The sequence below is a fragment of the Lytechinus pictus genome, chromosome 9 (assembly GCF_037042905.1).
Source record: "Lytechinus pictus isolate F3 Inbred chromosome 9, Lp3.0, whole genome shotgun sequence".
Classification (NCBI taxonomy): domain Eukaryota; kingdom Metazoa; phylum Echinodermata; class Echinoidea; order Temnopleuroida; family Toxopneustidae; genus Lytechinus; species Lytechinus pictus.
The window spans coordinates 19,930,766-19,955,719 of record NC_087253.1 but is presented as its reverse complement, the minus strand read 5'-3'; the positions used below and the strand labels follow the sequence as shown (position 1 = coordinate 19,955,719).

Here is a 24,954-nt window from a genome sequence, read left to right as displayed (position 1 = left end):
ATATGGTAAATTGTCACCTTTTGGACATTACGTGTTAAGACATTTAAACTCTAAAAAATATTGGGTAAAAATGCTCCATGAGGTAATTATGTGTCCAAAGATCATTGGGCATTTATTTTGGCCATTTTTATTTATCCAGTGGGATGAAAATTTTGCCTATTTTAAATTAATTGCTCTTATTTTTAACCTTGCAGGACAATATGCTTCCTGCATTGGGTAAAATGCTGCCCCAAATTAGGTGGACACATAATTACCCTCGTGCTGGTTTAAATTTTACCCAATATTTTTTTTCAGTGTGGGTAATATTTTTGATACCCAAAATGCGCCTCTGTTCTTACGAGTAAATAACAAAAAAGATGTGGATTTTCGATGCAGATTTCCTGAATGCAGGATCATCTTGCCCAAAAATTATACAATGCGCATGCGCAAGATATGGGAAAACTGTATGTTCCGCCCAAGCACATCACACTGTTTCTGATGTTTTTGCCAAATAACCGCGTCAAGTAGGGTCGCAAATCTGAAAGCTGCCGTTTAATATGTAAAATGATTCTTCACAACCACGTTAATATCGATACTTGAGTAAAATATAATATTTGTGAATATTGATTGCATAGGTACAATATTTATTCAATATTTTTAGAGAAAATGACACATTACAAATCAATGATGATTGAGGAAATACTTGGATTTTTTTTTACAATGTGTACAAAATGATTGATTGTAAGGAAGAGTGGTAATTCCCATTATTCTGAGTATATTACAGTTTTAAAATATGAAAAAAAATAGAATGGACTTCGCTGTTAAGAGATCGTTTTACGACCCTTGTAAACTTTGAAGATTTGTTCGCGTGCATACTGAACTTTGGATGATAAAATGATTTATAACCAAAACAAAGCTCATGGTTCAAGTTAAAAGTCTTCCAATCTGGTTCTACCAGGATAGAGCCCCTCCCCCTCCACCCTCCCCGCCCATGAAACATTACCCCCATTAAAAATAAACTGGATCTGCTCCTGGTCGATGTCAAAGTATACAGGCATAAAAAAACTCCATGCATTATTGATCTGTACTTTTAAAAAAGTTATTCCAGAGTTGGCCGCCAGCGGTGTACGAAAGCAGGTTCGAAACAACTTAGCGTAGTTATTTTCAGGTAAATCTGTATACTGTATCAACAATTAGTTCTCGAGGGTTTTTATTGCACGTATAAAAATTTCTTGACAGGAAGAGTTGCATTATTTTAATCCATCTAGGCGCGGTGATGGCGGAAGGCCTGTTTGAAGCTGGTGAAAGTCAAATTGTCTTACAATGAACACCGTTTTTTTGTTAGTAATAACATGTCAAAAATATAGGTATATTAGCTAAATTACGTAATAATCTTACAGAAAAACATTTTTGCTTATGCTTTACAATTCTTTATTGCTTCCTTATATTTATTATGGTAATATCACTTGGGCAAGTTGTGGAACTACAAACTAAACCCCATACACATACTATAAAAAAAAAGGCTTTACCTATTTGTTCTAACTCCCACTACTTAGCTACGTCACGCCCATTTTTTTTTAGATTAAACACGTTGACAGTTTCTTATATTCATAAAATTCAAATTGTAATTCTAATGTACTGCGTAAATCACAACTTTAATAGCACCCCTTAATATCATAAATATATTGAAATATAATAAAGACTACCATCAATACAATACTCGTTCCCACTCTAAATTCCATCATCATGTAGCATTCAAGCAGTCAACCCTTTATTCATTTAAATCTACTGGTCCTCGAATATGGTATTCCCTCCCGTCCAATGTAATTTCTAGCAAAAATTTTACCGCATTTAAAACAAAGCTCAAAAGTTCACTTGTAATTATGTATGTCAACGTAATTCATTTCCACATCCTTTTTTGACCCCCCCCCCTCCAATCCCTCCTATGTAGGTTTCCGGTCTTATTTCTTACGTATTGTTTGTATTTATTATTGTTACTTCTTCACTTTTATGTACGTTTATTTATTGTTTCATGGGTGTCCCACTCATCATGCATTTGCTTTTAGGGGCACCCAAATCATTTAAACTCTATTGTACTTTCATGTATGATTTGTATATATTTTGGTTTGTATATTGATTTTTAAATGATTGAATAAAATGAATTAAATTGAATTGAATTGAATTGAAATAATCGTGCTAATTTACAATAATATTATTGATTTATTTTTTGTCATTTCTCCCAATAGGAAACCAAGGAAAAATATATAAGAAATGGCACAGAAAATAACGCTGATCACGGGATGTTCATCGGGGATTGGTCTCAATCTGGCAGTCAAACTGGGAAAGGACGCCGCGAAAAAGTATTTGGTTTATTCGACCATGAGAAACCTTGGGAAGAAAGGGCCTCTTCAGGAAGCGGCGGATAGCGCCCTCAACGACACGATTTTGATTCGTCCTCTTGACGTCAAAAGCGATGACTCGGTGAAAAATGCTGTCAGCGAAATCATCAACGAACATGGTCGAATCGACATTGTTGGTAATCCACTTAAGAATATTGATAATAATCATATCATTGCTATGTTCCTGTTACTATACCATGATTATAACTACTGCCCAGTAATCTTCTACCCTATTATGTTGCTGCTGCTACTGCTGCTGCTGCTGCTACTACTTCTACTATATACTACAACTGCTGCTGCTGCTACTGCCGCTGCTGCTGCTTCTGCTCCTTCTTCTTCTTCTACTGCTGCTTCTGCTAATACTAATACTACCAATAATACTACTACTGATGCTGCTGCTGCGGCGGCTGCTACGTAGGTCTATACTACGACTATGATGATGGTGATGATGATGAATATCATCATCATCATGATCCTGATGATGATGATGAAGATGATGATGTTGATGATGATGATGGGAAGATGGGAAATAAAGGATGTGTATGTAGAAAGGTACCCAAAACAGGAAAGAGTGAGAAGAACAGTTCGGGGAACGATTTATCTTTGCAAATATCTGACTTTTTTTTTTAAATAAGGAAATCTATTAGCAAACTCTCAAGCCTCATTTTCATCTCTCACAACTATTGCAGTTAACAACGCTGGTATAGCTTCATTCAACCCAATCGAGTATTCCCCTATGCATGACATTCGAGATGTGTTGGAGACAAACTTCTTTGGACCGGTTAGGGTTATACGAGCAGTTCTACCTTACATGAAAGAACAACGTTCGGGACATGTCATCAACGTTACTTCCGTTGCAGGGGTCGCTGGTAAGCACTAAGCTGTATCTTTAATATTTAGTTTTTGTTTTAATATTCACCCACTGAAAGACGAGGGAGATGTGCTGGAGACAACTAGTGGATCTGTTAGGATTATACAATTATTTTGAAATTGAATAACTACGCTCAGAATGCTATATCATCAGCGTTAGTTCCTTTGTTGGGGTGCCTGATAAGCTTTAAAAGTCTACAGCATTTGGTTTTTTGATAGTTTTATAATCTGCAAGGCAAATGTTTTGCATATAGATTTCATTCTAACTAAAAGTTGCCAGTTGCGAATGGAATTGGCGCTTCGACTAGAGTGAAGACAAGTTCATGAAGCGTTGCTGCGGTGATTGTCTTTGTATTTTCTTTCTTGTAATGTATTCGATTAAGTTTTATGTACATTTGTAATTATATATATTTGTTTTTAGCATGTATTTGCGTTTTAAAGGACCCCATGGAAGAACAGTGGTATTTTGTTAATACCGCTGAAATGGGCCATCCTCCATATTTTATATGAAGTATACGATTTGTTAAATTTGAACATGTACATATTTCATTATTTTTAAACGGAAATAAATACAAACAAACAAACAATACAAACAACTTTTCAGCAATGCTCCACACCAGAGATGAAAATCTTCGTTCCCATCATAATGTTCTGGATGCCAGGACTTTACCGTATTCTTTTTACGGTAAAGTCTTTGCAACTTTTTTTTTTCTTTCAATGATTTTTTATTTTCATAACTTCATATACATATAACAAACATAATCATTATACATTGTACATATTATATACAAAATGAAATAAAATACAAAACAAAGCATAATAAAAAAAAAGGGGAAAAAATTAAAAATAAATAGAAAACATTTCAGGATTGAATAGTTATGACATCACATTTGATTTCGTTTTCCATCAAGCTGCCCAAACTATTATATGAATGAGGGATGTAGAATTTTTCATTTCTTTTCAAACTTAGATAATTGTTTATTCTGAATGCCAATTTGTTTTTCTAGTTTGTATATTCGTTTCAGCTTTACAAAGAACAAATCAAAAGACGGTGAAATATTCAAATGTCTGCATGTATAAATCATTTGTTTAGCTACAACTAAGCATTGATTCAAAAGTAATTTATGTGGTCTTCCATATGATATACCAAACAAAATATCTTCATCATTTAGTTTTAAATCAATATTAATATTATAAATTTTGTATACCACCATTTCAAAAACTCTTCTCAAAAGGTACATGCATGCTGACATTCTGTAAAAATGCTCTGTTGTTTCCGCCTCTAGTTTACAAAAGGTGCATAATTCAGATTCTACAATTTTCATTTTATACAATCTTTTATTTAAGAGGAGTGTTCTTGTGTTTATTTTATATTGAAAAGTTCTACTCTTATTATCCGTTAGAAACACAAAAGGCATTTTATAGATAATATTCCATATATCTTTTTCTATATTATATTTATTTTTTCTGATATTGGGGCCTCAAAAAGTTTGCCTTTCAAAATTAAATTGATATTCTGTGTTGTCAACTTCATAAAGTCTATATCTTTTCCTTTGAAATTACATACAAGTTTAAAATATGTTAACTCTCCTTGATTATGAAGGCATCTGAACTTCAATTCTTTTGGATGGCCGAAACAATTGAACACCATTTCATATAAAATTTATTTTCCACTCCTCTTTTCATCCATATATTGAAATCTATAAGTTTACCTTCACTGTCATATAAGTCTGAGATGTGCCATAAACTAGCTATAAAAAATTATTTAACAAACAAAGGTTTACCTCCTACTATAACACTTTCATTGTTCCATATAATTGTTTCCCTTATATCTTTATACTTTGAATCTAATGACCGAAAATAGAAAAATGCACTCAATACATCTTGATAGAAACCAGGGCAATTGCCCATCATTTTACAACTCTTTTTTGACATATTACAATAAAATATAAATTCACCTCCAAATTTCTTCATGAAATATCTAAATATAATAGACGAAAGAGAGTTGTCTTCCTTAAAAAAAACCTTGATATCCATCTTATCTTTAAAGCATTGAAGAAGGAAGGGATATCAATCATGTTCAAACCTCCTTGTGAATATGAACCTACTAGAGTGCACTTTTTAATATATCTATTTTTTCCATTCCATATAAAATCTTAAATAGCTTGCTCTAATTGTTTCAATATATGGCCTGGTATTGGTAAAATTGACCCACAATAAACAAATTTTGATATAGCAAAAGTTTTTACTATTTGTATTTTTCCTATCAAACTCAAATTCCTTTTCCGCCATATATTAAGCAGAACTTTTATATCAGCTAAACATTTTTCGAAATGTAATGATATAATAAAATCAATATTTGGAGATAATAATATTCCCAATACTCGAAACGGTTCAGACGGCACATTAATATCCATAGGCTTATCTTTACAAGTTCTTTTTGATCCCAACCACGTAGCATTTGTTTTGCTTTTATTAATTTTAAGACCCGAAAAGGACGCAAAATCTTCAATTACACAAAAGGCTTCTTTTACTGATTCTAAGTCTGCTAAAACCAACGTAGTGTCATCTGCATATTGTACAATATTTATTATATATCCATCTATATCTATACCTTTAATTTTTTCATTTTGACGTATAGCACATGAAAGTATTTCCACACCCAGAATAAAAAGATTTGGGGGGATTTGATCCCCTTGCCTTACTCCCCGGCTCAAATCAAAATATCCAGAGGTATGTCCACTGCTACTCACCTTGCAACTTGCCCCATGGCTTTCCACCGACATTTTTTTTACGGGTGAATACATATTTTTTGAAGTCTTTACGTATTCTTTTCACCATTGGATTGGATGTTTCTTGTGCTGGATATGACGTATTCCGCATTAAAAATATGGCATTTTATTCTTACCATGTACATGATGTATGTGTACATACAAATTTATTTATTTTCCTCATTTATTATTTTTTATTTATTTATTATTTTCATTTATTTATTTATTATTTTTATTTTTTATATTATGATCATTGCAAGAAGAAGTTGCATTAGAACCGGAACAACCAATTACACAATACTCATGCACATGTTTGCCAAAGAAATTAAACATTGACCAAGGTTCTTTTTCAATCTTTTTTTTTAATTTGCTTTAGGTTATCCATTTTATGAGACGTACTGTGCTTCTAAACATGCCATGGAGGGGCTTACTGAGTCGCTGGCCATTAGGATGAAATCATTTGACGTAAAGTAAGCATTTCCAAAACATTTTTCTACACCCAAGATGAATTGAATCTGCCTTGTATTAACGTTGTAGTTAAACTTTGATGCTGAGGTATCTTATAGGTATCGTTGAAACTTAATTCCATGGAGCTATATTCTGTGAAAATATACCGTGCTTTATATGGGGGTATAATTACAGTAAAACTGCAATTATACTCGGACAATAGAATAAATTTTTACTTAAATACAAATTTAAGGGTGATCTCAAAAGGGTAAGGTTAATCGCATTATTTTTACGGAACACCATAAAAGCAATGGTGGAAAATTACCTAGCTATATAGTTGCCAGATAATTCAGGCCTTTTAACAGAAAATTCCTGGCAATACTAGCAGCGGAAAATTTTCACCGTTAAGTTTGTTATTTCGGTGATTTCATTATTTTCACCATGAATTGGGCAAGGAAAAATTAGTTTCCCCGTAAAAAAAACTGGGTAAATGTTGAATACAGTGTAGCAGACAAAGGGTGGATACAGGATTTTTCAATAGAGGGGCACATTTTCCCGTGGAAAATTTTGACAAGCAAAAACAAAAGGTCCCCACTTGTGTATAAACGACATATTCCAATTGAAAATATGTACTGTGACTTTCAAAAGGGGACACATTTGTATAAGAACAGCATATTTACATTAAACTTTTTAATTATGAATCTCAAAAGGGGTGCACCAGCTGAATGTGCCCCCCCCCCCTGGATTTTAAGCAGATGATGAATATCCTGTCACAGACCTACGTGTGTTATGGATATTGTGTATATATATATCATAAAATGATTAAAATGGTTATTATATCATTTCGGTAGCATGTTGCATAAGAAACATACTTTTATTCACAATCATGAAAGTTTACCTGTTTGGGTTAGCGTTGGCAAAGATTTCCATTTGTGAGGCTCTGCCAGCTTCATCAGACATCCATCGTAGATGGCGCAGTTGCTGATTCAATAGTAATCCGTAGTGTGAGAATACCTCCTTGGTCATGATGGTAAGATCTCTGTAGTTCGGAGCTGTCACAATTAGCTAAGTTAAAAAGAAAAGAAAAATATGTATCTTAGGTGAGGTTTCTTCAAAGCAATCATATACAGTAACCACGAATTGCGTTGATTAAAAATCTACAGAAATCGGTAATTTGTGAATGATGTGCATGAAACAAAGGAGGGATCAGGATTTGGTAAAGTGCTTGATAAGGCCTTGCAGACCTTACCATGACTTGGTGCCCAGATTTTTAAATGAATCGAATGAAATTTTATAAGAATACTGAGACATTTTAACATCTTAGTGTGCAGAGTTCTAAATCCTCGAACACTCATATTTAAATATGTTAATATCCTACCCTCCGTATTAGAATAAAGCGGAATCATTATCTGATTGTAATGGAGCAATCGGCTTTGATTCGGAACAAGTTTTGATTTTACTCCAAAATAAAGGCTTGTGCAAAGTTTCGATATTAGTCTCGTCCAGTTATAAGGTGTGTGGTGGTTTTTAGAGGCACCACCCACCCTTACCCCATCATCCCTGAATCATAATATTTATTTCATTTAATTTCGTTTACTTATTTCAACACGTTTAAAAGCCCATTCCACATAGCTGTTTTAATATTGCATTCACAAACATTCTACTAAATAAATCACCCCTTCCAAATTCCTTTGTTTTTTCTGCTGCATTTAGACTTTCAAGCATATTACCTGGTCCAGTCGATACAAACATCAATGATAATATTGTGGAATGGAATAGACTGCCTGCGAAAGGAGAGGTTGATCAAGTTACACAAAAACAACTCGAAATTTTGAGAATTCATGCGAGGTAAGTAAGTATAATAATGATGGCAATTACTGTCATCATCATATTTATCACTATCAGTATCATTATTATTATTATTATTATTAACGTCATCATCATCGTCATCAATGATGACTGGGCGTTGTGGCGTGCGCCTGTAATCCAAGCTAAGGGGAAGTTACAAATTGATGCAGAGGTTCGAGCCCTGGTCACTTCTTTCGGATGGTGACGTTAAAGGTCGGTCTCAGACGTAAATAATCATATCTGATTGATACACGTCTGACAAAACTCAAATACACACACACATCAATGATGTTTTGTTATTGTTATTATTATTATTATCATCATCATATTACAATTAGCAGTAGTAGTGTTATTTTTGTCATAATTACTACTATAGTTATTGTTGTTGCCATTGTGATTGTTATTGTTTTCATCATTATCTGTAGTTGAAATGTCTGATAAATTGTAATAAAAGTAATGTGCTCCTCATATAAATTTATACAAAAGCAAATTGAACAAAATAAATCAACCGTTAATTGAACATACATGTATATAAACCATTGTGAATGTAATAGGCAATATGCTGCTTGTATTTAATTCATTCTTTGTCTCAACTTTCACTTCTACTAGCACGCTTTCATTGTTTATTATTTTTATGCGTAATGTTACGCATAAGGCTGCGTTTTATGAGTCCGCCATCAATTACAAGCTTAACCGCTCACGATGGCGGTCTCCTGCGTTCATTTGTCAACGTTGTTTTGTTATTATTATTAAAATGTGAAATATGTGCTCATTCCATTATTTTGTTCTAATTATATATCATGATTATATAATAAACATTATGGATTATTTTGTACATTGCACACAATGTAAATATTTTTGACTATGTATTGTGAGCGCAGAAATAAAAATAAAACAAATAAACAAAACAGTTCATGTTTCACTGCATATTATAAATTTCATAAGTTATATGAAACCTTAATCTACTATGAATCAACTAAGATTCTTCACGTTTCTAATCCTCAATAATACAACTAAATCAGACATCTATCAAACACCTTTTTATCTTTTGTAACTGTTTTAATCATAATTCTGATATATAAATAAATATATGAATAAGATATAAATAAATAATAGGCCTATCCATAAACACACACATAAATTTATACAAATATATATAAATAATATCTACAGTCTTAAAATCTTTAATAAACCAAACCTACGGATCATCAGCGCCATTATAAATTTCTTCTGTCAGTATCAAAATTCTTATACATTATCAATCGTATATCAACCTCGATTTTTTTCTCTTGCACTCACCTAACGCATTTTAGTGCATTGACCCAACAGAGAGAAACGTTTGTTCGCATTCTTTTTTTTGTTGGCGTACCTTGCATTCATAATAGATAGCAACGTTTAGTAGTAGTTAGCGCCGCTGCGCCTCGGCGTGAATGTACTGTACATGGCGAGTCTTCATGGAATTTGTGCTTAGTTATTGGCGGGGCGTATCGCATGCTCTTATTCATGGAATATCTGAGCGTTACAGTATTTACATGTATATTGAACTCTCATCACATAAAATCTTTACATACCTCTTTTTCTGCCTTCTAGCTAAATTGTAGATTTTCGTCGTATTACACAAAGATACCTCCAAATCAAACCAAGCCATATTTGATTTGGAATTCAAAATCAGTGCCATTTTCTCATAGCTAGCTATAGCAGGCCAGGTTTAGTAGCCGCTAGAGATGGCGCTGTTAACCTAATCTGAAATACTTATAGGTGTCACGCGCGTAAGACATTCCCCATATAGACTTGTGTGTTAAAATGGCACTTTTGAAAAATTCATAAAAAATAAATGTAAAATTAGAGGGTCGAATGTTTAGTACCTTTGGATAGGATATATATCTGACAATCCATATCTGACCAGAGAAGGGTATTGTAGCCAGCTCATTTTTAAAATAAATCGCCATTTATGAAGATAACCATGATGGGATCAAATTCATCAACTGAAACAGTAAAATAGCCAGTCAAAAAATAGTTCCAAATCATTGATATATCTTTCCAATTTGGGCAAAGGAAGTTCAGTAGTTACCATTTCTAGAATCAGTGTTAAATTTTGAATCATATTCGTACACTTTTGTCAATCAGCCATATCAAATTGAAAAAAATTCGAATGGGTGCATGGGTCGAACGAATATTTTTAGCCCTCCTGATGTAATTAGGCTCATGGCACCTTAAATAATCAATTGATTTTATTTAGATCAATCAGTTAAACATTATAATACCGTAATAATTATCATATTTTGAAGTTTTACCTATACCTCACAGCTATTAAAGGGTGTGATTGATGTTAGGAGACCATCGGAAAACAATTAGTTTTTACCGTCACCCCCTCCCATTAAATAAAAGTAGCAATAGTAGAAATTGTAGTTTTCCATGGCCCAGATCTCGCCCCCACCCCTCCTTCCTTACCTTCCCCTCCCCTTTGTCTTCCCTCTGCCCCTTTTTTTATTATAGATATTATTATTATTATTATTGTTGTTGATGTTGTTATTAGGATTACTATTATTATCATCATTATTGATATTCTCATTTCACTGATCAAAAGTTACACACCTTCAAGATCCTTACGTTCCTCCTCTCCCAATTCTCTCGTTACCCGCCCAAAGCTTCCAAAACCTGGGGGAAAGATCATTTGTTCACTCATCCTCCAAATTATGGAATGGCCTCCCTTAAAACATTGAACAGTGTTTGACCTTTAAAATTCTTAAACAATACCTTAAAACATTTCTCTTCAATTCTTCTTAATTTCTTTTATAATTTCTAAAAAAAGCGCATTGAGCTCTCAACAGAGTGGATTTGGCGCGATGTAAGTTTTATTATTATTATTATTATTATCATTATCATCATCAAAGTCATTATTATCATGAGGCCTACAGACGGGGCACTTGCCTCCTAACACCCCCAACCCCCCATCCCCGGAGCCGCCCAGTCACTTTATACATTTGTATTCTGTTTTTGTTGGCATTGTATTGTTTCATCATTATTCTCAAGATTATCATTTCTTTACTCATTCTTTTTATGCATTGCAGGGATCATTTCGACAATATGGCCCAGACCTCGGACGAAATATGTGACGTCATCTGTAACGTCATCGAAACGGACGCTCCCAACAAACCGATCAGGTTTAAAACCGGCGAATTTGTTGATTCCAGGGTGTCAAAGAAACTTGTTGATTTTGGTGGGAACACGTGGGTTGAATTCGCTCGGAAACTGATCGAGGAACCGATGGACCTCACAAAATCCGAAAAGTGAGAAGGTGCAGGTCTAAAGACTAACTCGTACATATCTGCGCTTGTCCAGTAAGCTGTGAATCAGCAGAGTGATTCTAAGAACGCCCGTTTGGATACATTAATTTGAAAAAATGGAAATGTGGTCGATTTACAGTCGAAGTGTTGGGGAGGGGGTACGGGAGTGGGTCCCTCTAGAGGTGAACCTTTTGTTTTTGCGAGAAAGAAATAGTTTTAGTTAACACTTGCTTTATTTTGTTATTACTCCCACCCCGTAACCCCCCCCCCCCCTCTATATCTCACTCTCTCTCCCCCCCTCTATCCATTCATAATATTTGTTTGTTTCTCTGTAAATTGCGAACTCAATAATATTTTACTTTCAAATTCTTCCAACTTTGTTTATTCTAGCGTAAAATGTTGCAGTATTACAACTTCATGTTTTTACCTCTTTCATAATGTTTGTACCTTTTTTCTTCCGACTTTCTGCTCCACTCCTCCCCTTTGCTCCCCCTCTCTCTTCCTTTCTCTCCCTTTCCACCCCCACCCCTCTCTCTATCTGCCTCTCCTCTCCCTCTCTCTCCCTTTCCTTTCTTGCATTCTTGTTCTATCTCTGCTCTCCCCCCTTTCACTTCTGCTAAACCTACTCTCATTAGTTTTGCTTGATAAATGTGACGTATGTATTTGTTATGAATATTCTCATTGTATACTATATGATAACGCCAACTGTTTATATTAATTTTGATCTATTTAGGCAAGTTTTTTTTTTAATATTTTAATATCTTAAGCACTGTGTCATTATGCAATTTATTATCAAATATTGTTGTACTTGTTTTGTAAAATATTCTGCAATTCGGCCTTTAGCTGCGAATGAATTTTCAATAAACCATTACTATTAAGCCTGTGTTTATTTGTACTCGTTGCAGTCTTTGAAGTCAAATTTTGAGGAGTACATAATAATAATAATGATAATAATTAACATTTATATAGCGCTTAATACAACAGTTTCTAAGCGCATAATAATAAATAAGGGTTTATGGAAAGTATACCATAATTCTCAGATGATTTTTGCAGTAAGTCGGTTAAAATAAGAATAAGAGATGCAGTTTAGTTAAGTTTGATTAAAAATTGTCATGTAAGCTAGGTGTGATAAGCTTGATTCAAATACGAACTACCTTTTTACATCATGCCGGTGGATTGTACATAAAATAAACATAATTAGAAAAGCGGAAAGTTTGAGTGGCAAATGTTAGATTGTTACATTTTGAAAAATTACATTATTAATTATTGTATTAGTTATCCTAATGATTTCGAATTAAGTTACAAACGACAAATCAATATCATAAACTTTTTTAGTTCTAGTTTAAATCGTTTCAAAATGATTTATATTCACCATTCGAAGCCTATCCATGTAAACATAATTGTGATAGATAAATATTTATTACTTCGGTTATCCCATCCGCATCTTGTTTCTATGCTTTACTTTCTATATTTGAAGAGTTTGGTTGCAAAGGGGGTTTGGTCCACTGTGTACCATTCCGAGAAAAAACATGTTTTTTTATTCTCACCTATTGCAATATTCTTATGAGAAACTAAATTGTCATGATGTACTACCCTATCATGTGAACATAAAATTGGGTATAAAAGAGATCTACCTGTCTTCAATTTGTTTTCTATATATTCTTTAAAAAATCATCATTGTGGACCTAACCCTTTTACAAGCAAACTGAAATGAATCCAATCTATTTTTATTAAAAAATGATTTTTCTTTGCCACTTTTATTCATGTTTTTATGTGAATTTCAAATTTTCTTTGTTTTCATCAGAGAGATTAAAAATTTTGAGGTTTTGAGACAGAAAACAAAATTTTATGAACAATGGACCTATTAAACTCCTCTTGACAAATAAGCTCTCCAGGAGAGTTTGTTTGCAAGACGGGTTAGGTCCACTCCAAGAAAATATTTTTTTATCTCCCATATTGCAATATTCTTATGCGAAACTAAATTTTCATGATACTCTACCATCAGAACATAAAATTGGGTATAAAAGAAATCTACCTGTCTTCATATTATACTTCATATTTTTATAAAATATTATTTTCCAAAAAAAAATAGGTATATGCACATCCATGTCGGTATGCGAATGAGCAGACTGATGACATCACCCACTCACTATTTATTCTCTATTCTATTATATGAAATATTAAATAGCAAATTTTGTACAGGAGCCTATGGGATATTCGTCGGATTTCGGTCCTTTTTAGGGATACGCTCTGATACTGCACGGGCAATTGATCCGGACCAAAATACGCGTTTTGACGCATCGCTAGAACACTCTATATAGATGATAATGTATGATATATGATGTCGCCACACATGAACCTCCTTTTGTAGGTATACGATGACAGCCAAACTTCTGTACAGTTTACAAAATTTATGAGTGCAATGGACAGAATACTTCATGGGGTGAAAGATTAAATGCTCCATTCAACGAGGCGTATCCGAGTTGAATGGATCATTCATTTCATTTTCACTGATTTAAGTATTCTGTCCATTGCACGAATGAAAAGGACATTCATTATTTGGTTTATATGACACCTAACAATATTTTTTTTCATATGAAATTTGTGAATTTCGGTGCAAAATATGCTCATGCACTACGAGCTCGGTCTGTATATCGCGTACATACAACATGCGCGCTGCAAACACGAGTCATGAGATCAGTGGTCATGACGTGGTGCGGCAAAGTGTTGCGGTGGCGTGTCTGAGTGCGCGCGTGCAATGGACAAAATCGTGTCGATCCGAAATTGCACGATGAATGGATCTAAAATTGCACGGTTGATGACGTCATTGTAGAATGGGCTGAATGATCGATATCAAACAACTAATCAAATGACAAGGATCTATCTAGGTGTCATATAATGAAGACTGATCGCTTTATTGCATGACTGAAATCGGTAATCAATTTCAAATCTTTTTAACTCCAAAATGCAATCGTACCTCTTGTAATTATTTGTGCATTTGAAATAGTTTCATCATCAGCTTCATACAGCAGAATGTACATGTACATTACCCGAAAATCTACACAGCAAAATCTGTGGTGTTAACCGGTGTACATAGAGGACCACACCAGCCGGTGTTAAATTGACAGTGTTAGTTTAAAACCTATAGGTGTTATTACAACACCTTTGGTTGTTACATTTACACTCTTTGGTGTTATGTTTAATCCCTAGGGTGTAATTTTAACACCTCAGGGTGTGGTCCTCTATTAACACCAACTGGTGTCAGTTGTAACACCACACTTTTTTACAGTGTATGTTTGCAATCGATTGCAAATTGATTTATTTCAATACACCCATATGATATACATGTAGTTACACCAACGAATTCATCTCCAAACCGATCAATTTTATGGCAATCATTTCATTGGTGAAACTGTATACAATCATGAATGTTTATGAGTGCAATGGAAAGAATACTTTATGAGGTGAAAGATGAAATGATCCATTCAACGAGGCGTAGCCGAGTTGAATGGATCATTCATTTTTAATCTTTCACCGAATGGAGTATTCTGCATGTCCATTGCACGACTGAAGAAAAACATTCATTATTTGGTTTATATGACACCTAAAAATTGATTTTTCATATGAAATTTATGAATTTCGATGCAAGAGTTCGGTCTGCTGATTGTTACGTCATTACAACATGTGCACTGGAAACACGAGAAGTCCCTGCCGCCTGCAGTCTCGATGTGCGCGTGCAATGGACAAAATCGTATGGATCCAAAATTGCACGATGATTGGATCACAAATTGCACGGTTGATGCCGTCATTGCAAAATGGGCTGAATAAACGATATCAAGCAACCAATCAAATCACAAGGATCTATCTAGGTGTCATATAATAGCCATTAACATAATTAGGTCAATGCCAGAAGCGGATCTAGAGGGGGGGTTGGGGGGGTTGCAACCCCCCCAAAAAAAAAAAAATCCGGGGACCATTTTTTTAAATCTTATCTTTTTTTTTAAACTTGTAATTTTATTTTATTCTATTTCTATGTATTTATTTCATTTATTATTATTATTATTATTATTTCTTTTTGGGGGAGGGGGGGGGTTGGGTGAACAAATGTCACAGAGTCCCTTGCCCCCCCCCCCCCATCAGCTTTTTTGAGGACACGGGCCACCGCCGAAGTGACAAGCTAGGCCAGCGTTGCCGATTCTCATCCCCAAAATCCCCACATTAAAAAAAATAAAATAAATTGGGGGATTGTTGAAGTCTTTGGGGATGAAAAATAAATATTTGGGAATGAAAATAATATTGAGTTTTATGAAAAACGAATTTGGGGATTTTCTGTCAAAATTTGGCAACTTTGGGGATATTTTAAGTGTTTATTCCAAGGTCCCCAATTCTTTGTATCTGTGTTGTTAACTGGCCTTACATTGCAGGAAAATGCAACTTAATTTTACAAATTTTCATGGGGGTTAATTTGGCAACGACCTCTATACCAAAAAGAGTGGTGTTTTAGATGCAAGAAAACGCAATTTTCACACACAGATTTTCAAAAATTTTCCCTACTGTAAGAGGGGGGACACCCCCCTCCCACACCCTCCCCCCTCGCTCGCTCCGCTCGCTTGGACTCGGTCGCTACGCTCCCTCGCATACAACCCCAACCCCCCCCCCTTTATAAAAAGCTGGATCCGCCCCTGAATGCTGTAGTTTAATATTACTGGTCCAATGTCTGTCTACATCCACTCAGAAAACTGTTCCTCTTTTATGACATAATTATCATAAGTGTCCAAGTCAATCGTTTATTTCCACTGAAGAAGAATCATCAAACACCTGTTAAATATATTTGTGGGAAAAAAAAGTCGAATGTCTTATTTACAAGATTGTGGACATTGCTAGCTTGAGCTTGATGTACGCGTTGGTATCAAACTGTCGCACTGGCATTTTAAGATGTATTTGAAAGCTTTCCTGAAATCCTTGGTATAGATAGTGTAGATGATGGGATTGATGATGCTGTTTGACCAGCCTAACCAGGAGAATGCGACGAAAATCTCATCTGATGCCATAATTCTTCCACCAGAGGCAGCATAAATAAGAACAACAGTGAAGTATGGTAACCAGCAGATGATAAAGGCACCTACTACGATGGAAAGGACTATAGCAGCTTTCTTCTCCCTGCTTACTGAAATCCGTGGGATCCTGGACGTGCGTTGTTTCAGTGGTGGGCGGTTGTCCAGAAGTTCCAAGAAGCTCTCTGTCGCAGCGGACGTACTGTTCTTCCTTGCGGGGTTGTTGAGAGCGTTGATACTCCCCGCACTTCCGGTCATCGTATACTCCGTCTTGCCATTGATCGTAACGCCCGCGTTTGCATTACCGCTGCTATCACCCATGCTGTCCAAACTGCGGTCAGTGCCAGCGCTCGAGGACTTCTTCCGGTTACGAGCTGCAGACGGTTTTCGCAGGAAGTGATCCCTTGCGGCCAAGAAGATACGAATATAGACACCAAGAACAAGTACACACGGTAGGAAGAAAGCGAGGATGCAAGCGATAGTAAAGTACGAAAAATTGACATTTACGTAGCATACGTTTTCATAATCACGGGCGTTATGATACATTAAAATAGTAGAGGGAACCGTGAGTAGCACCGGTAAGCCCCAAACCGCTGCAATAGCAATGAAAGCTAATCTGCTAGATCTTCTGTTCGCATACCAGATGGGCTTGGTGATTGCCAGATAGCGATCTCCTGCAATTGCACAGAGGTTCCAAACTGAAGCAGTACTGAGGATGATGTCCAGTGTGAACCAAGTGTTGCAGAGGATATCACCAAGGTACCAGCTACCGAAATCGATGGCTTCGTAGAGACCAAGTGGGAGGACAATGATACAGACAGCAAGGTCGGATATTGCCAGAGAGACCAGGAAGGAATTCGCCACTGTGCGGAGCTTTTGGATGCTGATCACGGCAATGCAGTCTAGAGTGTTTCCAAAGACACCTACGAAGATGATGATTGGTAGGAAGATCATAGCAACAATGCTGACCTTCTCTACCGGGTCAATGGACCCGTTTTCGTTGGCATCATGAAGCATTCCAACTCGTGGACCTTCTGTGTCATTGACAGAATCGATGCTCTCTAAGTTCTCCATGTTTACCTCTTTGCTGTAATAAACAATAAGGAATAGAAAACAATAAAAAAAATCCGTTACTGACTTTCTGCTTTTAAGGGAGCCCGCATATTCACGATAAAGGTTCGTGCCGTTGAACGATGTGGCAAATTTCACTCCAAATTAGTATCGCCTTATTAAGCCCATAATTGAACCACTGTTATAAGAACAACAACCCTTGGTAAATAATGCAGTAATGGTAAACCAAGTTTTATCGAAATTTTATGGAACTTTTTCAACGATTTTGTGTAGGCCTAACTGTGTAGGCAGTAGGCATACCCATAGAAAAGTAATATTTTATTACCACCATATTTGCGTAATTAATGCTCACAGCACCATATATCCTTGTAAATTTGATAATTTATTCACATTAAAATCAACGTTTACATAGTAAATCAAATTAAAATCAAACGTTAGACACGATAAATAATAAATCATGGGGCAATCAATATCACAATTACATCACAAAATCAAACATGTGACCAGCCACCCAACAACCAACAATAATTCGCCAAAATTGAATTTTCAATGAGCTTGGAAAAAACATATACTTAGCTTTAACACGAAATACAACTTGTCACAATGTATTATTATTATTATTATCATTTATTCGACCAATACAAAATATTACAAACACACTTCTTCAGAAAAAAACAACTACAGTACATACGAGCATGCAAAGAAAACGGCATGTGGGTCAGAGGGCGCAATGCGAAATTCAGCTCTGTTGCCAGAAGGCACTTACCCCCACACAGTCATGCCGGTCGCAAGACATAAATCAAATATATAAATACTCTTGCACAAACTATTGCACGCCGAAAAGGGGGAATGTAAAGGTAGGGGGCAAAAACATTAAAGTAGATAGGCCTAGTGATGCATTTAGAAAAATAACATTTAAACTGCAAAATTTGAAAAATTAACTAGTAAATACATCAACACATCGGCGCTGAAAAGTAATATGAAAGAAGCATTCTAAATAAACTTGCAATAGAAATTGAAAATTCAAATATTTATAGAAATCTTGTTTGAACAGATCTGGTGTAAATGGAGTTCAAAAAAAGAAGGGGGTAGTTGGAATTCCAATGTAGAATGGAATTAATATCGGAAACCTTAAAAACAATTTCAGGATATACCATAATTGAATATATCATAACCATGATAACGGAAAGTACATGTAATGCGAAAAAGCTTGATAACATTATAAAATGAATCAGGATAGGGAATAGGAATAAGAAAGTATAAGATTGAGGGTCTAGGGAGACGAAGAGAAATGATAAGAATTTCACTCTACTAGCGATAAAATAATTAAGGTAATTTACAAGATTTACAAGATCAACAATAACCTACACAAGCACTTGATAGAATGCAGAAGAAATTCAGTGAGACCTATAAGAAATGAAAAAACATCGTTTTGAAATCGGGGATCACTCCTGGGGTGGTATACTGAAAACCGTGTTAACACAAAAGTGCTGTTAGCTATAACACGATTGGTATTCTGAAAATCATGTTAGCATGAAAAACACGTGGCCCGATAGGTAACATCGCGAGGGGTCGTGAAATTTACTTAATTTTATATATTTTATTCAAATATATTTAAGCAGGATAACAAGATCAGGACACTGTTTTTCATCCTGGTCCTGTAAGAAAAATATTTTTTTTTTAATCGTTATGCTATTAACTCCCCACTATTTTTAAAAATAACTAGATTTTAATTCGTCATGCGGACGAATTAGGTGGTCTGTCCTTATTCTCGCCATCATGATCACTATCACCATGTTCATGCAGATCAATATGATCATCATGATGACAACTGAATGTTCATTATGGATAGAATACTTGTGAAAGACGGGAGATGATAAAGCACTGTGATAAAGGTCTCTTTAATATATACATGTTTTATGAAAAAAAAAATAATTATAATCTGTTTTATTTTGCTAAATTTTAACTTTTATGCCTATCAATTGCCATAAAGGCTTATGTACGAGGTGGTAAAAAGAAAAAAAAAGAAAAAAAATATGATGTTCACCCCAATACTCGAACCTGGGACCCTAAAGACGCAAGTCAAGTGCGATATCCATTCAGCCACGATATTTCCCATAGAGTTTACACGCTCCCATAGAGATTACACGTAAGCAAATTTGAGAATTACAAATCCAATTTTGCAAGCAAAAAACGGGCATGATTCCGGCATTTGATAAAAAATAGAGTGAACATTTCCAAAAGCTTAGAATCTCAGCTACAACATACTAAAAGCTCAGGGAAAACTGACAAGAAAAAATGGAGATATGGCCCACGAAAAGAGGAATATAGAATCTAGTTTTGAAAAAAAGTCATGTCCCATAGAGATTACACGCAAAATACATGTGATATGAAAAAAGTAATCATAATCTGTTTTATCTTGCTAAATTTTAACTTTTATACCTTTCAATTGTCATAAAGGATCATGTACGAGGTGGCAAAAAGAAAAAAAAATCATCTTGTTCACCCCAGGACTCGAACCTGGGACCCCAAGGACGCTAAGTCAAGTGCGTTATCTATTCAGCCACGATATTCCCCATAGAGATTACACGTAAGCAAATTTGAGAATTACAAATCCAATTTTGCAAGCAAAAAACGGGCATGATTCCGGCATCTGATTAAAAAATTAAGAAATGTTAGCGAAAGCTTAGAATCTCAGCTACAACATACTAAAAGCTCAGGGAAAATTGAAAATAAAAAAAGGAGATATGGCTCACGAAATAGAAGAATGTAGAATCTAGTTTTGAGAAAAAGTCATGTCCTGTAGAGATTACACGCAAAATTAGTAAAAATTACATGCCTTTATTATTTGCAATTTTTCAGGATGATCCGTTTATTAAAATGAAAAATTAAGGCAACAAATCAGAAAGAATAAGACCTAAGCTACAACATATCGAAAATTGGGCGAAAATTGACCAATATTCACGGAGTTAGAGCAAAATTTGCATAATTATTATGACGTCATTATACGCAAAATTGATATTTTGACTTCCGACGCCATTTTGATGACGTCATAATATAATTGAGGGACAGTGGTGACATTAAATCAAATTTACAACTCATACTTTATCGATATATGAAAAAAAAATCGGGGGTCAACCGACTATTTAAAGAGCTACAGTGAATTTTCAATAGGCATGTTTTTGCCCATATATGGCCTATAGTGAGAGCTCGCGCGCACACGTGCTGCAAACTTTAACGGGTGTTAATTTCATTATTAATGGCCGTAGAAGGTTGATCAAGGTATCTAATTGCTCAGAATTATATTATCAATGCAATGATATAAACAAAACGGTGTTTCGCGCGGAAACGCACGCGCATACGTATGCGCGCGCAAAATTTTGAAATGCTTAAAATGACCTGAAACGTACCCAAAAAATTTTATAGGCCATTTTGAGAATTGTTTTAGCTTTGACGCTCGCGTCATGATCTTTACATGACCTTTGATGACATTGACCACCTAAAAAGAACTGTCTGTGTTTCTCCAAGTTATGCTACCAACTCCCCACTATTTTTAACACCAAGAACTGGGTTTCTGTTTCTACCCGTTATGCCACCAACTCCCCACTATTTTTAACAATACCAAGAATTGGTTTTCTGTTTCTACCCGTTATGCTGCAAACTCCCCATTATTTTTAACCAAGAATTGAGTTTCTGTTTCTACCCGTTATGCTGCAAACTCCCCATTATTTTAAACCAAGAATTGAGTTTCTGTTTCTACCCGTTATGCTGCCATCTCCCCACTATTTTTAACAATACCGATAACTGTTTTTGTTTCTACCCGTTATGCTACTTTAAACTCCCATATATCTAACATTATATACCAAGAACTTGGTTTATGTTTCTACCAGTTATGTTACTTACTCCGCACTATTTTTAACAATACCGAGAACTTTTTCTGTTTCTACCCATTATGCTTCAAACTCCCCACTAGTTTTAACCAATAATTGAGTTTCTGTTTCTAACCGTCATGCTGCCATCTCCCCACTATTTTTAACAATACCGAGAACTGTTTTTGTTTCTACCCGTTATGCTACTTTGAATTCCCATATATCTAACATTACCAAGAACTATGTTTCTGTTTCTACCAGTTATGTTACTTACTCCGCACTATTTTTAACAATACCGAGAACTGTTTCTGTTTCTACCCGTTATGCTACTTTAAACTCCCATATATCTAACATTACCAAGAACTTGGTTTATGTTTCTACCAGTTATGTTACTTACTCCGCACTATTTTTAACAATACCGAGAACTTTTTCTGTTTCTACCCGTTATGCTGCAAACTCCCCACTATTTTAACAACCAAGAGTTGAGTTTCTGTTTTGTAAAGGAAATTATTCAAAAGCACTCAGGAAAAAATACAAAAACATTATGATTTACTGGGCAAATTGTTTGAAATAAATAAAAAGGAAATAATGCAAAGAAAACAAAAGTGATGGTTTGGGGGACGAAACATAAAACTAAGAATCTAAGTATGAATATCTTTCACGGAAGAGAATACCTTGAGAATGCTTCTGATATCAAATATTTAGGGGTAACCCTTGACCAAATTCTAAGTTGGACGCCACGCATCGTCAATAGACATCACGCTGCCTTGACTGGTATGGGGGGGTGCTAAGGCTACGAATGCACATCATGCAGTAGCTGAGAAACCTGATCAACGTACCGATCCGGGCTTGGCCAGAAAATACATCTAAAGTGGTCAACCGCGTAGCCAGGATTTCATTTTTGAGGGGGCAGTAAATGCACACGGAGCGTGCCAACACTTACATAGCGCGCGAAGCGCGCTCCCTAGTGGGTGGGTGCATGCAGGGAGGGGGAGTTTCCCCCTCCCGCGCGAAGCGCGAAGCTTTCGGTGTTTCATGAATTAAAATGAAAAGGAGCCGTTTCTCTTGTCTCTAGTACTTATATCAGCCCCAATTCAGTTGACTGTATTGTGATTTAGAAACTTGTTTTCAAAAGTGATTGTGAACGCACAAAAAGGGATAAAATGGAGGAAATTAAAATAATATTGACCCTGCCCGGAGCGCGGAAGCTAAAGCGTTTTATCATTTTTTTTAGAAAAGGGTCCCGAGAAAAGGGTATTCTATAAGTTATCAGTATTGAATACTTCCCTTGGAAAGATCAGATTTGATTACAAACAATTTAGCGACAGTGCATATCTTTGATTCGCAAAACAAAGGAGAATAAGGATATATGCCGGGAGGAAGATATTCCTCCCCGCGCAGAGCAATGGAACTCCGAAATTTTAAAGGGCGGACGTTTCGTAAATTGTTTTCCCTCTAAGATTATTGAACTTCATTACAAGGAAAACGGTGCGAAAAGAGTTAAAACTTCTGTGATATATTGAAATTATATAAAACAGGATGATGTATAATTTATTTTACTTATCCTGATGCGCTTCATTTTGAATGATAAAAACAAGTGTCATTCAAAATTTCAAACTGAGGGCGCAAAACAGGACAGGAGATGAATGTGTAGGGAAATGACGCGAAGTTTAGTGAAATTCGATAACAAAATATTGTACTTTTTTTATTCAATACGACACGAATTTTATACCTTTCTCTTTTAAATTAGGAACCTGTTTGCCCCCAAATCATGGTTATTCAGTAGTGATCTGAAAAGCGGGAGAAGTTGCCTATATGGAGGTGACGGCAGAAATTGATATAAAGATTTTACCCGCCCGGAGCCGACCCGACCAGAAGTTGCGCGACCAATTAAAAAAGATAACTTCATATACTTCGGTCTATCCTTACTCTAATTTCATACCCTATAAAATATATATTTGAACTTTAACTGGCAAGAAACACATACAGCTGAGGTGGAAAAACAGGGTTAGAGAAAGGGTAAGGGAAACAAAGGAGAACTGCAGTATTGTCATTTAACCGCGCGCAGCGCGGAAGCAAAATTCATATATATAAATTTAGAGGAAGAGTGAAGGAGTTTCTTTTTTGAGAAAAAAAAAAGAATAAAAGGAAAAACCCACAAAGCTACCTTTCTTTCCTTTCCTTCCTTCGCTTTTCCTTTTCTCCTTTCTTTTTTTTTCTTTTTGGGGACGTTTTTGGGGGGCGACCGCCCCCCACCCCTGGCTACGCGCCTGAAAGTGGTTAAGTGATCTGTGATGACAGTCTGTTGTGCAATTGCGCAAATAATGCAGCGCTATACCTCATTTTTATTGAATTTATTTATATATAAAAAAGTTATATAAAATTACCGCAAATTATGCTGGCGCAAATATACTGTACTGAATGATACACGCCATATAAGCTAAAACAACAACAACAAACAAATTCTTTAAATCTAGCTAATAACATCAACCGGGCAATTGTATGCATAATAGAAGGATTAAATGTTACTTGAATCGACGCGCTGTTATTTTCCCACATATAGATTATTGTTCGGTTGTTTGTAATAAGTCCATGTTTGGGGTAAGTGTAAAAAAAAGATTTGCTTAAATTACAGAGGACGCAAAACAGACATGCAAGCTTAGTTATCAATGCAGACTATCGTATCACAAAGGATATAATTGTCCGTATTGTCCAGTAAGGTTAGAAAATACGCAGCACTTATTTAAGAATGTGCAAACTATTCATCACAATTGATTTTAAAAATGCCCAAAAGAAATGCCCAATGTTGGTTAAACACATAATTACCCTCATGAAGCAGGTTTATCAAATATTGTTAGAGTGTAGAAAATTTGCTCGCTCGCATTAGGATATAAAATAATTAGTGTATATTACAAAACCATTACAAAGGCCATCGAAAAAAAATCGTAATAGGCTGTAAACTGTCATCATCAAAAGTGATAGATGGTAGTACTATTATGTACATGTTTATACACCCTGCATGCATATCCTTTGATGCAATCATGGAGTAGCTCCATGATGCAATCATTACACTGATACCACTTGAAAAATGTTTTTGGACACCTTTCTGTCTTCCAACTACTGAAAATTTACTATCTCGCTTCGCTCGCTCGCATATTGATATTAACTGTAATTCATTACATATCACGACAAAACCATTACAATCTAGTCACCGAATAAAAATCGGGATAGGCTTTTAATTAACAAAAATTATTTACATGGTTTAATTCCCCAAAGTTTGGGGGGTCCACAAAAATGAATTTTCGTGTCGATTTATTGCTATCATCCCCCAACCCCCTGTTCGGAGCGGAAACACGCTA

At 35.4% G+C, this 24,954-nt stretch overlaps 2 protein-coding genes across 2 annotated transcripts; one reads left to right on the top strand and one right to left on the bottom strand.

Annotated features, from left to right (window-relative positions):
* The first annotated feature begins 2,250 nt into the window (after positions 1 to 2,250).
* On the top strand, positions 2,251 to 12,483 carry LOC129267576 (retinol dehydrogenase 8-like). Its single transcript, XM_054905224.2, has 5 exons — positions 2,251 to 2,515; positions 3,068 to 3,247; positions 6,396 to 6,489; positions 8,180 to 8,314; positions 11,386 to 12,483. Exons 1-5 carry the CDS (start codon positions 2,251 to 2,253, stop codon positions 11,606 to 11,608), a joined length of 897 nt encoding a protein of 298 aa, XP_054761199.2. The 3' UTR covers positions 11,609 to 12,483.
* A 3,852-nt stretch (positions 12,484 to 16,335) lies between these two features.
* LOC129267578 (5-hydroxytryptamine receptor 1D-like) lies at positions 16,336 to 17,729 on the bottom strand. Its single transcript, XM_054905225.2, has one exon. The coding sequence runs from the start codon at positions 17,727 to 17,729 to the stop codon at positions 16,482 to 16,484; it is 1,248 nt and encodes a 415-aa protein (XP_054761200.2). The 3' UTR covers positions 16,336 to 16,481.
* Between the last annotated feature and the right edge of the window lie 7,225 nt (positions 17,730 to 24,954).

What these genes read in the sequence shown, in the direction of transcription:
- LOC129267576 (XM_054905224.2), top strand. Translation starts at nt 2,251, where the DNA reads ATGGCACAGAAAATAACGCTGATCACGGGATGTTCATCGGGGATTGGT. An exon ending in TTCCGTTGCAGGGGTCGCTG is followed by an intron (nt 3,248 to 6,395) that starts GTAAGCACTAAG and finishes AATTTGCTTTAG; the next exon opens with GTTATCCATTTTATGAGACG. An exon ending in ATGAAATCATTTGACGTAAA is followed by an intron (nt 6,490 to 8,179) that starts GTAAGCATTTCC and finishes TGCTGCATTTAG; the next exon opens with ACTTTCAAGCATATTACCTG.
- LOC129267578 (XM_054905225.2), bottom strand. Translation starts at nt 17,729, where the DNA reads ATGGAGAACTTAGAGAGCATCGATTCTGTCAATGACACAGAAGGTCCA.